This window comes from Heliconius melpomene, chromosome 21, assembly GCF_056956725.1.
Source record: "Heliconius melpomene rosina isolate 202511_hmr_F chromosome 21, ASM5695672v1, whole genome shotgun sequence".
NCBI classification, from domain to species: domain Eukaryota; kingdom Metazoa; phylum Arthropoda; class Insecta; order Lepidoptera; family Nymphalidae; genus Heliconius; species Heliconius melpomene.
In genome coordinates this window covers 8,087,649-8,105,588 of record NC_140409.1, presented here as the reverse complement: position 1 = coordinate 8,105,588, position 17,940 = coordinate 8,087,649, and the positions used below count along the sequence as shown (strand labels likewise).

At 32.9% G+C, this 17,940-nt stretch overlaps 1 protein-coding gene across 3 annotated transcripts; it reads right to left on the bottom strand.

Annotated features, from left to right (window-relative positions):
- Positions 1–324: 324 nt before the first annotated feature.
- On the bottom strand, positions 325–15,983 carry LOC146527127 (F-box/WD repeat-containing protein 7-like). 3 transcript variants are annotated; one of them, XM_085205830.1, is made up of 14 exons: positions 15,817–15,982; positions 15,625–15,718; positions 14,288–14,437; positions 13,750–13,789; positions 12,936–13,643; positions 11,639–11,722; positions 10,839–10,883; positions 10,367–10,542; positions 9,069–9,284; positions 8,053–8,341; positions 7,469–7,650; positions 5,193–5,418; positions 3,859–4,069; positions 325–3,088 (listed from the first exon to the last, which is right to left on the bottom strand). In XM_085205830.1, exons 5-14 carry the CDS (start codon positions 13,629–13,631, stop codon positions 2,802–2,804), a joined length of 2,412 nt encoding a protein of 803 aa, XP_085061956.1. In that variant the 5' UTR covers positions 13,632–13,643; positions 13,750–13,789; positions 14,288–14,437; positions 15,625–15,718; positions 15,817–15,982; the 3' UTR covers positions 325–2,801. The 3 variants fall into 3 exon arrangements, with proteins under 3 accessions (XP_085061956.1, XP_085061957.1, XP_085061958.1); XM_085205831.1 differs by lacking the exon at positions 15,625–15,718; XM_085205832.1 differs by lacking the exons at positions 14,288–14,437; positions 15,625–15,718 and having other exon boundaries at positions 15,817–15,983.
- Positions 15,984–17,940: the final 1,957 nt, after the last annotated feature.

The following is a 17,940-nucleotide window of genomic DNA, read 5'->3' as shown; positions in this document are numbered from 1 at the left end:
GAGTACCCTCTTCCCTACCCACCCGGTGTCGCTGTAAAGGCCAGTAAGGCTAACAGCATTAAAGTCAAGTCCGAAAAAAAAAAAAAAAATTCCAATTTGAGAGTCTCGTTCCTCACTTTCCACCAAATTCTTCAACCATTGCATGTAGAATATCGGAACTCACCGGACTTTGTCTCGGTACTCAAGCGAGGAAAAGGTAATATATTTAATTCCGGGTAGAAATCAACCCTTTGCGTATAGTCACAGGCTGGTGCCACTGTGCCGTTATATTTAATGCTGCGGGTCGCTAGTATAAAATATAACTTAGAAAATAAAACAAAAAAGAACTTGGAAACAAGGGACTTTATTCAAATTAAATTACAATAATAGCTGACAAAAAGAAATAGATGAGACAAACACGATAAGATCGGGCTGCCGGTACACAAGTACAGTTCGCGAGGACTAAACTGAGCTTTGCATTTGTGTGAGTGTTCATATACCAGTAGTCTACATGTAACGTCATTTGCTAAGCCCAAACCAGTCTTTACTGCTTATAGACAAACGGTCTTCACCTCTTGCGGCCTTCAGCGTCACATATTTAATTCTTAATAATTTTTTTTTTGTTCGTTTGTTTGTTTTGTTTAAGAAAAAATAGCGGGCGCCAAGTGTTCTTGTGATAAAGCGGAACGATTCATTATTAACACAACAACGAACACATCGAACGAGAGCGAAAATTATGAGGAAGTAATGTCATATTTAATAATAAATTTCATTTTTAAAATATTTTTTTCTGCCTCTACGTTTAGCAAACATTCACACAAACGCATAACTCAGCTTAGGTCTCGCGAGACAAAAAAATAACATATCATTGGAATCAAACTAGAACGTAGGGTTGAGCCAATTTAATTCATGTAACATTCAGCCAATTATCTAAACTACACCCGACGTATCGGCATATGTAGATGGGCCGAGACACGAGACAAACGGGCTGATATCGACAGATAATAAACATATCATTCGAATATTCGATTATATATACATATTGAGTAACTCGATTACAGCAGGGGTCACATGATATAGGTGCGACCGCCTGTACTTCACCACGTCGGCAAGCAAGGTAATGATTAAAATACTCCTAAATACTAATTACTTATTAGATAAGTAAAGCGAACGCCGCTTTATATCTAAAACTAGTGACAGTAAATAAAGACGAATAACCCCCGACTGCGTTATGTTTATACAATTTATGTAAAATTTCAGCTTTGCACTGATCAAACAAGTATGAAAACACAATTGGTAAATAAATGTTAAAACATAAAATTTCAGCTTTGCACTGATCAAACGTATGAAAATACAATTGATAAATAAATTTATGTCAACATTGTTTAATTAAAAATTAAATTATATAAATATTATGCATAATTATTATCAATTTGATATTGTATAATATAAAAATAATAAAGGGTAAGTAAATAAGAAATAATAAATTAATGAAAATACATAAAAAATCAACGAAGTAACTCTCAGTCGAGAAATAAAGACAGAAAAACGGAAATAGGAGTGCAATGGTGGGAATACGCACGGAACCTACCGAGGGAAAGCTAGTGGTTTTTGTAAAAAGTTAACTTTCCATCGGCGCCTATAAATACTATAATTATTAAACTATACCTATACTTCAGTCTTCATTTTATTATTTAATCAGACATAACTTCATTCCGGTAGAGGCCGTAGAAGTCGGTACCGTACCAAGGTGGTCCGAGACTGCCCACCGTTTCACTGTATTATTTATATATACACAACGAAAATAATATAAAAATTACTTACAACATAGACAGATGTAACTAACACCATTTTTTAATATATCAAATGTAGTTAAAATCAATAATAATGTTACACCTAGAACTGAGTAAATAATAAAAAAAAAACAATGAACAATGATGAAAAGAAACATAATATTTGAAACAAATAGTGTTAATTACATCCACAATTTCAAAGATCAGAAAGCTAACATTAAATTGATTCATTGTAAGTCTAGAAACTCTGAAACGATTCATTTTATTTCATAATTATACTAATTTTATTAACAACAACAATTTAAAAAAAAAAACATTATTTCTGGCCATTGATTACAGTGGTTATATAAAAAATTGTATTATTATAATTATTGTATTGTATCATTATCATAAATTAATAATTATTAATAAAATAATAAATTAATAATATCATAATTATTAAATTTCTTTAATTAGTGTTACTATTATATAAGATAGATTCAATAATGCAATACGGCGCTAGTTGTCCATTACAAATAAAAAACAAAACTAAGCGCCAGTCAAATCAAAATATAAAAAAAACTATAAATAATAATAATTTGAATTTAGAATTGATTGATTGAAATTGAAATTTTTGAGCAATAGCTTTAAAAAGAGAACGTCGGAGAAACTAATATCCGAGTAAAAAAGTAGGATTAAGAAGAAATACAAAATACAATTTGGGAACTGCACTGATCTGCCAAGTGCACAACAGCAGCTCTCACATAAAAACTAAGCCTATCCGATAACCTCATTACTCTTTGGGACAACGAAGCAAATAACAACAGAAAATTTGGCAACGGACGATGGTAAAGCGCCGCTACGACAGGTCCAGCGGTGGTGACGCACCAAGACGTACGGCATGCGCATCACTGAATTAATTACACTATTTAGAACTAGAACGTATGAACGGTAGCGCCGTGCACTGTGTCGTATAGTCACTACTGCCTAGCAGTTCCACGGCGCGTACAGGTTGGCGTATCGACGCAGCAGGCGCCGGTTGAGTCGATGCTATTCGTCGCACTTGCGACAGGCGCCGGGCACGTCGAAGTCGAGCACCAGCAGCTTGGTCTCCTCGGTGCCGTTGCGCGAGCCGACGGCGCATATCAGCTTGGTTGCGGAGGCCCGGATCCTCCAGACCACGCCGCCGGACCCGCCAGACCCGAGCTCGACCAGGTTGCGGATGAACTCACCCGTACGCACGTCCCACAGCTTGACGGTGCCATCGTCTGATGACGTGATCACGAAACGGTTACTCGACTGCAGACACGTGACCGCCGATTGGTGTTTGTTGGGACCTGAGTAGACATTGTTGTTCTAATTAGTCTTATAAACGTTGATTTAGAGATTTTGATTTAAATAATATATCTTTAAAATTTAATATTAAACGTAAATTCAAAAATATGTTATTGGTGTGATAGAAAAGTTTGCGTGTGATAGAAGCTGCGAAGCCGGCTTGTCCTATATTATTATTATTATTTAATTGTATTTAGGGAAAACAAATTAGTTTCTTTAGTATACACTAACAAAATTGTAATTTAAAACCCTGTAGTATCTTTTTTGTTTTGCTCGCAAACATTGTCGTGATTAATCGAAAAATGTTTGTCTGATCCCCAAGATTTCCCGAATATTGATCCACAATCTTCTCTGTATTCCAGTCTTCCATCACCATTGGACCACCACCGCCAGCAATAACTACCAAACCATTTTTAATGTAGATATTCCCAAGATTACACCAGTCAAACAGAAAGACAGAAAAAAAAATGTTCATTTCAGTATAATTTAGATAACTATAGGTATTTAAAAAACACATTTATTATAATCTCAGACACATGAGGTGTCTGTCATATAAATAAAATTATTCAATTTTCTTTGTGTCTACAAATATAAAATAACTTAAAATAAAATAAAATAACCAAGCAACTGAACTTTATAAAAAGTCATAACTGAAATTAAATGGTTCATGTCATTTCTCATCAATTCAGCATTATACATCAGCTTTTGCTCCACAATCAATGGGATATTCAACATTGTACATCCATCCATATTAACATCCATATTAACTTACCAGATAAAGTATGTAGACAATGTCCAGTAGTGATGTCCCAAACTTTAACTGTAGAATCAGCGTTGCCAGAGACCAGTATATTGGAATGCAGCTCCATGCCTGACGTGAGGGACTGATGCCCTGTCAGGGTGTGCTTCAACTGTCCGGACTCCACGTCCCACACACGAATCGAGGTGTCTAAGGAGCCACTAACCACGTGGATACCGTCAAACTGAAAAAATTGTATATTCATTTATTTAATTGCCAAGCCATAAGTTAAAATGTTTCATTATCATGTCGTTATCATGAAAATAAAATGTTTTTAATTCACCCAATCAAAATAGTGTCACTACACAAAATAATTAAATTACCAAACTATATGTACAATTAACTTTTACTATAATAAAACAGACGCAGACAGGGGCAGACGTGTCTTAGAGTGGAGACCCCGTACAAAACGACCGGTGGGACGACCCCCTGCCAGATGGACCGACGACTTAAAGAGATTGATGGGAAGGGGATGGGTCCGAAGAGCTGAGGATCGAGTGTGGTGGCGAGAATTGGGGAAGGCCTATGTCCAGCAGTGGACAAAAGATGGCTGTCGATGATAATAATGATGATGATAATAAAACAGTACAGTTTACTATTATTAACGTAATATATAAATACCGCACCCGAATTGTTTCTCTTAACATCTCCTACATTTAAGGGTTTCTGGTAGAGATCTCTATTAGAGCTATGTTATCCATTGTACACATTCTTTCTTTTATTACATGTTTTCTGTACTTTCTTTCTTGTGTGGTACATAAATAAGTGAAAAAAAAAGTAAAAGTGTGGTGGTTTTTTGAAGATTTCTACGGAAAAATATGTTTACACTCCTCCAACTTCCAAATCTCATGTAAAACCATATAGCTAAATTATAAATAAATCAGCTTCACGCCTGTCCTGCACACAGCAGGGTAGGCAGAAGGAAGTAATGTGTTAAGACACTTCGTTCCCAACTTTCTGCCGAATTCTGGAGGCATTTTATATTTATATAAATAAACAAAACTGTTGAGGCCGTCGTGACGTAGCAGCACCCGACTGACTACGACCACGACATAAATGCGACCATTTTGGATTCGACTCTCATTGGGGGAAAACAATTGCTTTCTTCACCTTGCTCTCAACAAGACAAAGTGCGGCATTCAGTTCCGCGACTCAACACGCTGAATCTCCGAATTTAATATCATTAAAATAAGGCGAAAAGTAGGGAACTGAGTGTCTTTTAAAATATAACATATTATATATAGTCTAGCTATATTTTTTTAAATAAAGCAACTAAATACTTAACACAAAAAACACAAAACAACAACCTGAAGGCTATACACTCTGTTAGTGTGTCCGGCTAGAGTGTGCAAACACTCGCCGGAGTCCGGATTCCATACTTTGACAAAGTAATCGTATGCACCGGACACTACCACTTTGCCGTCGTACTGGACGCATCTCACCGCCGCCAGGTGGCCGACGAGCACGCGGAGACACTTGCCGTCCGGTATGGACCACACCCGGAGAGTCGCGTCCCGAGATCCTGATACCACTCTGTGACAGATGAAAAAATATTGTTATTATATTATTATTATTATATTAATAGCCAAAACGGCGTAAATATGTATGGAAATGTATGTTCGTTTTACTTATAAATCGCTTATTTGCTTATGGTTTATTTTAAATCAGTACAAGCGCAGGTTTATTTAAATTCGCGAGGTCTTGTACCAAAATAATGTTAATCTTTTAAATTTATTTCTCGCAAACATTTGTTATAAAACATTAAAAATTATAATTATAATAATTTTTCACAATTTATTCACAAATTGTTATATTATTCTAGAGATACTAAAATCAAAACCAATCGCATAGGCATATAAAATAATTAAATCTACTTAAACAATTATAATCTTAAGCAAATATATTTTATAAACTCGCCTGTAAGCTTCATAATTACATATCGCTAATAATATATTAATAATATATATGTATCCTATAACCATAATTACAATGTAAAGATATTAAGAAATTAAGTAATCGAATGGGCGCAAGCGCGCGGCAGTAAACAAGACAGGTTGTGGGTTCATTTCCCACTTGAGGAATTGAAATATTTAATATTTTGATGTCCTCGCTTTGGTAACAAAGCTGAAAGTGTCTGAATAGCAGCGAAGTGTCATAACACTTACAATGTAAAGCTAAAAAATAAAAATCACAAAAATATCCACTCAATATGAATTAACAATTATCTTGATCAACCTTAAATTCTATATATTATTTAGCTATTTCCGTATGCTGAGATAATACTTAAATAAAATACTTTAAACATAATTACGCTTACATAACATTCCACATTTACTTCAACTACTATGAATAATATAAAATAAGTAAAGGACACATACGTTTGTTTGCGTGTAGGTTATCAAATTCATTGACTTTCATTATATGACCTTCATAATTATTTTTATATATCACAGAAAAAATAATAAAAAAGCAATTTAATTATAAATTATCTTTCGTAGGCTGCGGCTGCTGCTGCTGCGTAAACCTGCTAAATCAGTGTTTTGTTATTTGTACTCGGTACACTTTTATACTATTTGAAAGTATAAAAAAGAAAAATACGTCGATTTTTTTTTTATATAGTAGAGTTATATAATATTTTTTTATAACATATGTATATTAGTAGATTTTAAAAAATGTTTTTTCTCTCCTGGGAATTTGCTTAGCAGCTTAGTTACGCTGTCGACGGCTTAGAGTAAACCTCTAAGCCGTCGATTTTGGTTTGTTTACAGTAATATTATAGAAAAAACATTAATTAAATACATTTAAATATATATGTTACAATAATAATTATAGATCTTTTGCCTCAACGCCAGCTGCCTAAGAAATTATGGATGTTTCGTTTCTATTTTACACAACATAATATTGTTTGAAAACGTAGTCATCGTCATTTAATTAATCAAAATAAAATATATATTTTTTATTAAGATTTAAAAGAGTAATACACAAAACTAATATTCGATAATGACTACTTCAGTTAAGAACTGTGTTGTAAATTGTAGTCATTAATATCCAGAAATTTAACAAAATATTTCCAAAAAATAAATGAAGAATAAAATATTATCGAATATTTATTTATAAATAAATAGAAATAAATCAGCTTCACGCTGTATCCACACAGCAGGGTAGGCAGAGGGAACATAGTGCCAAGACATTCCGTTCCCCACTTTCTGTCGATTTCTAGAGGCATTGCGTGTTGAGTGGCAGAACTCAATGCCGCGCTTCGCCTCGACAACAGAGCGAAGAAATGGAAATATAAACGTAAATAAATATTTCATTTTTCATTTATTTATTGAATATACTCATTATGCAATAGTCTTATTTCTCTACTTATCTAAGCCACCTGTACAATAATTACACAACCATTCATTATAATGTACATGTAAAATATGAAATAAAAATAATTCATATATAAAATATGTAAATAATTTACATTGCTTTTATTTATTACACGTCTTCGCTCACTTATTTGCCTATAGTAAGAGTTTCCACAAATCATCATTACATAACGAAAGTAAAAATATAACATCAATATTAACAAGCTTACCTGTTCTGATGCAAATGCATACACCTCACAGTCGATGTATGACCAGCCAGGACCTTCAGACACTGCCCGGTCTTGGCGTTCCACACGCGTAGAGTGCGGTCCGTGGAGCCGCTAATCACGAGGTCCCCCACCATTTGTGACGACCACACGCCGCCCGAGTGGCCCACCAGCGTGCGGAGACACTGGTATTGAAATTAACTATTATAAGAATTAATTAATTATTATTATTGTGTTTCTTCTTCTTAATTCACGGTTTCAAAAGATCCCGGTCCTTTGGAAGGCTTGCGTGGGGACCCAGGCCAACACGTAGAGGCCCCTAAGAGAATATACAAATGTTTTACTGTGACGCACCTTCTAGAATTCGGTAGAAAGTGGGGAACGGAGTGACTTAACACTAGTTTCCCTCTGCCTATCCTACTGTGTGCGGGATACAGTGTGAAGCTCCCCAGAGGACTCTACTTTTAGTTTTGTTGATGCGTGTGTCAGTCATTAAGTAACTAAATAATTGCAAAGCAATTTAAATAAAATAGCTATTATATAATATACACAATATGTATATCTGATTTTAATAGGTAATAGTGTACCTTCCCAGTGACAGCGGACCAGACTTTCAAAGTGGTGTCGTCACTGCCACTCAATATGCGATTGCCGTAGAACTGAAGGCAGGTGATGACGTGATCATCATGACCTCTCATCACTATCGGATTGTTCACAGGTTTGTGGAGCCAATTGTCTTGTATGAGGGACTGTCTCATGTAGGCGGCCTTCCATGGGCTAGCACAGCGCGGGAGGGAACGGGGCATCTTCTTCAGGGTAGTGAGACCGATACGCCGACATTGCTCCTTCCACAGCAAGTTATCGTCAGCCAGGAATCTATCATATGGACGATTTTTATTATTTCAGTATATTTATTATAATAAGATACAAAACTTGCCCATGAGGCTATTCATAAATTACGTCACACGCTAAGGAGAGCTGAGTCGACGAACTGTGAAAGCATTGCAAGGGGCAGGGAAAGGTCAGGTCTTAAATTTCGTGATATCACATTTCAAAGTATAATATGCAAGTGTGAAAATACGAAATTTGTGTGAACAATAACAATTTCAAATTTATCTGACGTAATTTATAGATGGGCAGAAAATCTATAGATACACTAATTAAAATTTTCTTATATAAGATATTACACTCAAAAATGACAACAACGGTTTTCTATTTGTATAAACACACGCATAGAAAATGAATATGACAAGATTTCTAACACCGATCTTATCTATAAACATTGTATTCTCCAAGGACAATGTCACATCAAATAAGAAGATACTAATTATACCTCACGTGCAGCACATTATGCATTATTGATCAAATTGTCTTACAGCATTTATAATAGTTGGCGTTATTTTCAACTGATTATTGTTATTTATCCAGAACAAACAAGTTTGTATTGAGGTTTCTGAAGCCTTTAGTATGAAACAATGTTTGAATGTAACCTCACAATGTTCTTTAAAAAAACAAAAGTAATAATACTTTCAGTTCAATAATGTAGTTAAATTAGAGAAAATGCGTTTAAAAAGATATTATGTATTTAAATATTTGCTCTTACCTCCAATAGCGGCAAGTTTGTGCAGCCCTCAACAAATCTTTAGGTTGTAAATATCCCAGGACAGTGAGGGCCAGTTCCTTAGGCAGGAGGGAGATAAAGTCCCTCTGGAACAGAGGCTCGATGGCCTTCATCATGTACCGAACGTGGCTGGCTGTGCAGCGGCTGATGAGAGCATCGATAGCTTGAATCTTCTCCCCATTGGACCATGATTGAAATCTAAATGCACAATAAATTGACATTATAATTTATACACAACATAAATAAATATCAATAGAAATATCATACGGTTGTTAGCAGTAAAAGATACAACATTATTCCAAAAATGACACCAGATAATAAAATGAACTAAAGCTTTATAGTAAAATAAAAAAAAAAACGATCATCAGAATTTACATGAAAGATTAATATCTTTCATGTCGTGTATCTTCAATAATTGGAAGACAAAGAAACCTCGATCATTGAAATATTCCATTACATTAGCTGCCCAATGGGTCGGCAAAATATACATGGATATAAAAAATATCGCAGAAAAATGATCGATTTTTATGTGCCGATGTCGTATTATATTTAAAACAAGCGATGCGTTAAAATGTCCACGGCGGTGTTGAATTTCGCAAGTATTTAACACCTAAGCGTTGCTCTTATTGTTTCCAGAGATTGCACTGGTTAACGCTCCTACGAGCATGGCACGCCTGCACGTTGCACCAACTTGCACCGGATGGAACACGTTCACGCAAAGTTGCCGTCAAAATTGACGACAAGTTTATAAACTTTAAGGGTCGGCGGGGAATATGTGATGCTTTCAATTTTACAAATACATAAATAAATGAGGCAATTGAGCTGCAATATATAGGAGATATTAAAATTACCTACTAATAGGCGGAAAGTGGGAAAGTTGAAAAAAAAAAAAATTAAGATTTCCTTACGTTAAGAAATAGTACCGACCTTACACTTCTGAACAAAAATAACATTTTCATCGGAATATTATTAATAGCTCTAATACGAATATTATTAATATTCTAATCAGGATGATAATTATTCATTTTAACTTAGCCTTGCTGTTGCGGAATTTGTAGCTAGTATGATAGTTTTATATTTTCAAATTCTAAGAAATCAATTGTAATAATTACACATAGAAAACAAAATATATTGGCTTTCTCATTGAAAAATCCAAGAGAAGAAAAGATAAACAGTACAGAAATTCGTAAAAATATTTACTTAAGCAATCAAAATCAAATGGCAAAGTTATAGTATCTCAAAATACATAATAATAATAAAAAAATAACCAATAAACTCGCCTGTTCAGCCATTGTTTCATTTCAGGTGGGCCTTGCAAATTCGTATTTTGCAGTGTAATGTTGGCGTGTATGTTCGACCATTCAGTGCCAGAGTTGTTAGCGACGCCGGCACGGTCGGGACAGAACTTTTTTACAGACTGTGGCGGGGGTGGTGGTAGCTCGTATCGTCTTTTCCTCTGAATAACAATAGTAAATTAGTTTAGTTATTTACAAAAGTCATTTATCTCTAATTTTCTAGTATTCACTAAATTTAAGATACAAACATTTCAATTAATACTTTAATTCAATAAAATGCCTTGAAATGTGAACAACTTATTTATTTATTTTATGTTTATATAATATGTGAATAATTTGATATGCAAATTTGTCTAAGCAAGAGAAGTTAACCATAAATAAATATTTGAGGCGTGTATACATTTCAAAGTACCAAATTATCAGATAAAAAATAATAATTTAACATGATGTTACTTACCCACAACCGGTCATCTGGCTCTTGTTCCTCTTCTTCATCATCATCCTATAATTTTTAAAGTAAATACTTTATTCCAAACATATACAAATTTCTCTATAATTAGTAAGTAATTTATTTGTCTATAAATATTTTTAATGACATCTAATGAAATATTATAAATAACAATAATTAATGACAACTATTATCTCTGATAACAAAATGATAAATTCTGACTATTTCAGTAGTAAGCAAGCTATTAAACTATAATTACTATTAGCATCCCATCACATTTAATTGCAAACAATTTTCTTAATATGATAAACATTTATATTGCGGCGACTGAGCAGATTCCAGTAGTTGATATCTTTAATTCCAAGGTTATCGCAAATTAACAATAGTAAAAAATCATTATATATATTAAAAAATCAGCTTCACGGTGTAACCCACGCACAACAGTGTAAGCGGGGGATCAGTGTTAAGACACTCTGTTCCCCATTTTCCGCTGTATTCTAGAAGTGCCTCGACACCAGAGCAAAGAAAAAATTAAATATAAATTTATATAAATATTTTATTTCCTCGAGTGGGGATCGAACCCACAAACAGTCACACATTCGTACCCCTGCGCCACGACTGGCCTTAATCCAAAATTAATATTAATTATAACGTGAATATCCTCATAAGATTATCGAATCGAATCGTTTATAAAATCTTTCAATTTAATTTAAAAATATTTAAAATTTAAAAAAAAATTAAAAATATTCGAATTTAATTAATCGATAATGCTAATATCGCTCTGATACTGAGTTACAGTATCCTCATACCTCATGAGAAGACAGACATGTACACCATGACTCCTCATTGACATCGTCATCGGAGTCATCATCACCATCGCAATACTGGTAGCTCTGAAACAATATAACAATACATTAAAAAAGTGTTCTTATTATGTGTTCTTCTTACTCAATAATATCTTTTAATATATAATCAAAAAATTGTATAGGTGCTTTCTATAGAAAAAATCTACCCCTTCAAGATCTTAAGGAAAATATTTTTAAAATGAATTATACATGTAGTTGTAGATGCATATGAAACATTTTTTATGTTTTAGTAGAAAGCGAATATAAAAGTTGCGTCATTATATGACTAATTTGCATCATTTAATCAAATACACTGCAAGCTGAAATATTCTTTACACAATAAGTACACAGTTACAATTGTAAATATTATCATTTAAATACCAATAATTAATTATATTTAATACAAGAATTATTTTTGTTTGCTATGTAAATGGCTGTTATAAAAGAATATACAAATATATTAGAAGAACTGTAGTATCATAAATATTTAGAAAAAATATACTACTATTAATATACTTAATGGTACTTAGCATAAAAATAAATGAAGCCTTAAGCGAAAATTTCTTGGTCGGCATAATTGTATAGAAAAAAAAATATTGAGAGTTGAGACTATTTTTTCCGTCTGCCACCTGTCATCCGCTCGGCAACCCGTCATGAACGTCCGCCAGTAAGCCAGAGTTATTCGTTTTTAAATTCCTAAATGCTTACAATTTATGTGAAAATACTTTGTCCGAAGACAAAGGGGATATATAAAGTTTAAATAAAATTAATTCAAGATATAGACAAATAAAAATAAAGTAACACTTCGGAAAAAAATAAAAATAATAGTATGCCATTTCGATTATGTAACGCATGAAACATTATATTACATAGCAGATATTAAAAAAAATTAAATGATTACTTAATTCATTTATTACTTGTGTGAAAGAGAAATTGATATCGCTGATTAGCAATAATTCGAAGGTCTTATAACGATCGAGAAATAGTTTAGAAAGTAAGTAAGTAGTTAAAACAAGTGAAGCATAAAACTACGGGTTATGTAAATTGTTGCAAGTTCAAATCTTTAGATAAGGCTAATTTGTCTAATATATAAATAGTCACGGCGTAGTATTGACGCTAATTTCCTTAGAACATAATAAATAATAGAAAAATAACTTCTATGATCAGATATAATTATAAGAGATACTTTAAAAATTCAGAAAAATGATTAATTACTATTTTATCTACATTAGCAAATAAAATGAATGGTAAAGACACCTACCGTTGATTTAGAACTTCCACTGCCATTTCGTTTACTGCTATCATCTAATCCGAGGAGCTTTTCAGCATTTGAGGTAGAAGGAACTGTGAATTCTTTGCTATCAGAATTTGAACTACCGATACTTGAAGCATTTGAGCTCGTCTGACTCGACTGACCCATTTCATCCAAGTCACCATCTCCAGAATGCTCCATCAAATCTCCCTTGTACAGCTTACCCTTTGGAAAATCCTTTTTCTCTTGAGTATTACTGCGTAGCAACTTTTGCATGAAGTCCACTTTCTTGGGGGGTTGTTCCCCATTGGAATAGAGTGGTGCTTGGATCATGTTCTTTATGGTGGCGTTACTGCTATCGCAATCATCGCTTTTACTACAGCCGGGCAAACTGAAGTCGTTTGCCATCATGTTAGACAGAGTTGAAATGGTCTCTGAGCTAGAGGCGAGACTGGAGTTTGCACTAGACAAGTTCCCGGAATAACGAGCAGTCGCAGCAATTTCGCCATCAACTATCATACTAGAACAATGTTTGAGCAACCTGTTTTCCTCCTCAAAGTCCTCACGTTCTATATCGTCTATTTGATGCCTTTCATTACATGACGGTTCCAATTTGATATCACTATCAGTATCTTTTATATTTTCATATGTGATTTTGCTTCTCTCGTACACGTCACAATTGGAATGAGAACATGATGGTTCCATTCTAAGTCAATTCTGAAAAAGAATGTACATATATAAATACATACTATTAAATATAATATATATGATGAATATGAATGTTATCAATAAATAAAATAAAGTTGATATCACACAAACCAACCTTATAAATTCAAATTATTACTGCAGCATGAGTGGTGTACCTGTAATTAAACAATAAATAGCATTCAGATCATCCTACATAAACAAATATATCATGTATAAAAGTGAACACAACAATTATTAAAAAGTTACAGAAAAAAAAACAAACATTATTATAATTATATGAAAAAACAAACTTATTGTTATTTTAAAAATAATTTTTGATATAAATAGTATAATAGCAAATCAAATAAATTATAGTTAAACATATGTATATATGAAACATTATCATCAATCTTATGAACATAATTATCAAATTTTTAAAGTATATATAACAAGATGTAACAAGAACAAATTGTTTCAAAATTAATTATTTTTTAGAAAATGAAATAAAAAATAAATCACAAATAAGAAATAGAAGTGTTTGTCAAGTAGAAGTACAGAGATTTGACCATTATTTTAATAATAATGTATATTTTTTTAACTATAGATTATTATTAACTAACATACTTTATATTTTAAATAGAGATGCACATTCATTACATTATTATGTTACATACCTTTTTAATGAATAATTTTAATTATTATCCTTTTATTATTTATTTTATTGTAGTATTACATGAATTATGCTACACAATTTTTTCCAGGGGAGGGCCCTCAGCCTTGTCACTCTTGGTCATATCATATGTGGGTGCAGGACCCCTTCCTACCTAGAGTGGACATTACATATTTTGCAGATATATATATAAAGTAAAACAGTTTTACTTTTTATTCATACAGTTTTTGTAAAATTAATTTTTGGATGACACATCTATTTATAAAAAATTGCATATTATATTTAAAAATAAAACAGAGAGATAGCTACTTAAAGTTCACTTCTTCCTCGTTCAAACAAATCTTGAATACTGAGCAGAGCAAATTGCATGCAACAGTTGTGAAAAAAAGTAGTGATCTTGTAACTATTCTACATAATTCAAATTCAAAATATTCTTTATTTAAATAGACCGTTATAAGCAATTTTGAATTGTCGAATGAACATATAAGCAAAAAACTACCACTGGTCCGGAAGACAGTTTTGCTAAGAAGAGCTGGCAAATAACTCAACAGATGCTGTTTTTAAAGTCATTTTAATAGTCTATTTGAATAAAGAATCATTTGAATTTGACATAAAAGGTTAGGTTGTCCTGGACAAATTTAATTAGGTAAAAACAATTGAAATATCATGAATAACTTACAATGCGTGCCTAAACTGGATTTTTTTAAATAGTTTATTCAAGAGATAGGTGTTTAAATAGTACATTTAATATATTATTACAATTTATTGAAATATTTGGTTATTGCATGGTATTAGAATGAAATCATAAAATAATAAATGTATAAACAAAAAAAATCAACAAATGTTTAAGAATTACCTATTAAGATTATAAAATAATAATTATGTAAACAAAAAAGATCAACAAGTGTTTGAGAATTACCTATGAAGATAAAGTGCACAGTTACTTCACAATCAGTACATAGCACAAGGCCATTATTGAATACATATCAAACAAGCTACTGTCATGTCAGAATCAAGGTGAAATTAATCTAAGCTGCCACATTATGCTTTTAAAACATTGAAAACACAACTAAATCATATAATTATAAAGTCTACAATGTGAAGCCATTAATGTTTTTAATCACGTCTTTATCCTCTTTCTATTAACGCAATGAATTTCGACAGTTGCAAATACAGGAAATCGAACCATGTGTAGAGCCAAAAAAAGAAGCGCGACTCCGACATAAAGGTCTTCGGGCGTGAGAACATTTTTTTTTCACGCAGTACAGGATTCACATGCATTCGTGCTAACAAAAAAAATCCATAGGCAATTATCTACGGTTTATAGTGAAACTCACTGACCTTTCTGTAAAAAATTATTGAACCCAGCGAATGACCTATATATCCTAGGTATCGTTGCATGCGCAGAAAGGCACTGCCAGCTGAATAGTTCTATCTGGGATTTCGAAAAGATAAGGTGCAAAAACAGAAAAAAAGAAATGAGAAACTAATTATAAATCCTACATCTTTAAAAAAACTTTCAAAATCACATACCTATAAAAGTTTAAGCATAGTGCAAGGGTCACAAGTTCTTCAAGTTATAACCTTATTTGAAAAAATATTATTAGTCAAAGTTAAAATATCGCACAACGTTTAGAACTATCTTTTTCACGACCAACATGGTGTTCGGTCCACAGACCATTAATACTTAGGTCCGCCATTCATCGACCACAAATATGTAGAACTCTTGACGCTATAATATAGTCTGTGGTATGAAACCGTAGAGTATATATTAAAATTTATAATTGCCACATGAAAATATCAGTTTTTCCTTTTTTTCTAAAAAAGATATAGAAAAATGTAAATACTTATTCATGCTTATAGTAAAAAAAAAATAATAATCGTACAAAATATTATCTATTCTCGGGAAACTACTATATATGAAAATGTAACTGTCAAAGGCTGTCGGATTTATAGAATTTCAGTAAAACCTAGTTAGTGAATAGCCATAGCTAAAACGAATAGATAAAAAAATGTAAAGGGGCTTTTAGGAATATATATTATGGAAGACTACACCAAGGAAGTACTAGAAAGACGGAAGCAACTACAGGGACAACTTGAAGAAGAAAGAAAGAAAGGAAAAAATGCATTTTTGGTACAGGACAAACTGATAGAAAAAGATCCAATGGATAAAAATCGCGAAAAAAGGAAACGAGAAACATCAGGGTCGCCAAGCTCGTCGTCATCGGCACAAAATAAAATAAATAAAATAAATAAATCACCATACCCACCTACCAAGTCAGCTGATAAAGATGTTATTAAGCCGGGCATACTTAATTTTGTGGAACGGAAAAGACCAGCTTTAAAAGATGGAACTTCAAAAAACTAAATACTATGTACACTCGCAACCTAAACAAATTAAAAACAATATATAAAACAAATTTTAAAATAAGCACCCCAAGCCGGCTGGTCACCGTGGGGGAAGAAGACCGCTACCCCCCGAATAAAATACAAAAGTATATCCGTGCAGAAACTGCACACAAAAATAAGCAATATATATACATTGCCACATTTAACACCTTAACCCTAAGAACCAATGAAAGCTTGACGGAACTGATATTTGCACTATCAAATATAAAGTGGTCAATAGTAGGACTAAGCGAAGTTCGACGCCATGGCGAGGCTATAGAAGATCACGGTAATTTTATATTCTACTACAATGGAGTCACACCTGGACAATTCGGGACAGGATTTCTTGTCCAAAAAGCACTGAGTTCATATATCGACGAATTTATAGGAATATCCGAACGCATTACAATACTCAACTTAAAACTACCTAATACTGAGATGTGGTCAATTATGCAAGTCTACTCTCCAACTGAGCAATCCAACAAAACAGAAATAGATGATTTTTATGCTATGGTAACAGAGTCAATAAAACTCCATACTCACAAAAACTTAATTGTAATGGGGGATTTCAATGCAAGAACAGGCAATAGAGTAGACGGCGAAGAGGTTGTATTAGGTCCATACTGTTCAGGGAAAAGGACTAGAAACGGCGGAAAACTTTTGCACTTTGCGTACGAAAATAATTTAAAAATACTTAACAGTTTATTTAAAAGTCGGGACAGTAATAGGTGGACATGGATATCTCCAAATGGCCGCTACAAAAATGAAATAGATTACATCCTTACTAACAAAAACAAACAATTTCAGGACTGCCGAGTTATAAACAACCTAAACTTTAATAGTAACCATAGAATGGTGAGAGCCAAATTGTTACTTAACTCATGTAAAAAAGCCAGACCATTTAAAGTGAAACAAACCTGGGGAAAGACCCGGGATAATAACGATAACCTAAAGGCAAAATTAAAAAACTTCACAGATTGCACAAAAGATTTAAATACACAATGTAAATATAACAAACTTGAAGAAATTTTGGAAAATAAAACAAGTATCTCAAGGAAAACGCAAAGTACCACAAAATGGTTCACAAACAAAACGATAGAACTCCTTCGAACTAGGGCGGAATTAATATCTTTGGCTAAGAAAACAAAAAGGACTAGACAACAGATAGCTGAGACAAGCAAAAAAATAAAGAGTAATATGCGAAGAGACCGACAAAAATATAGGCTGGGTTTATTAGAAAAAAGTATTCAGGGAACGGGAGGTATAAAA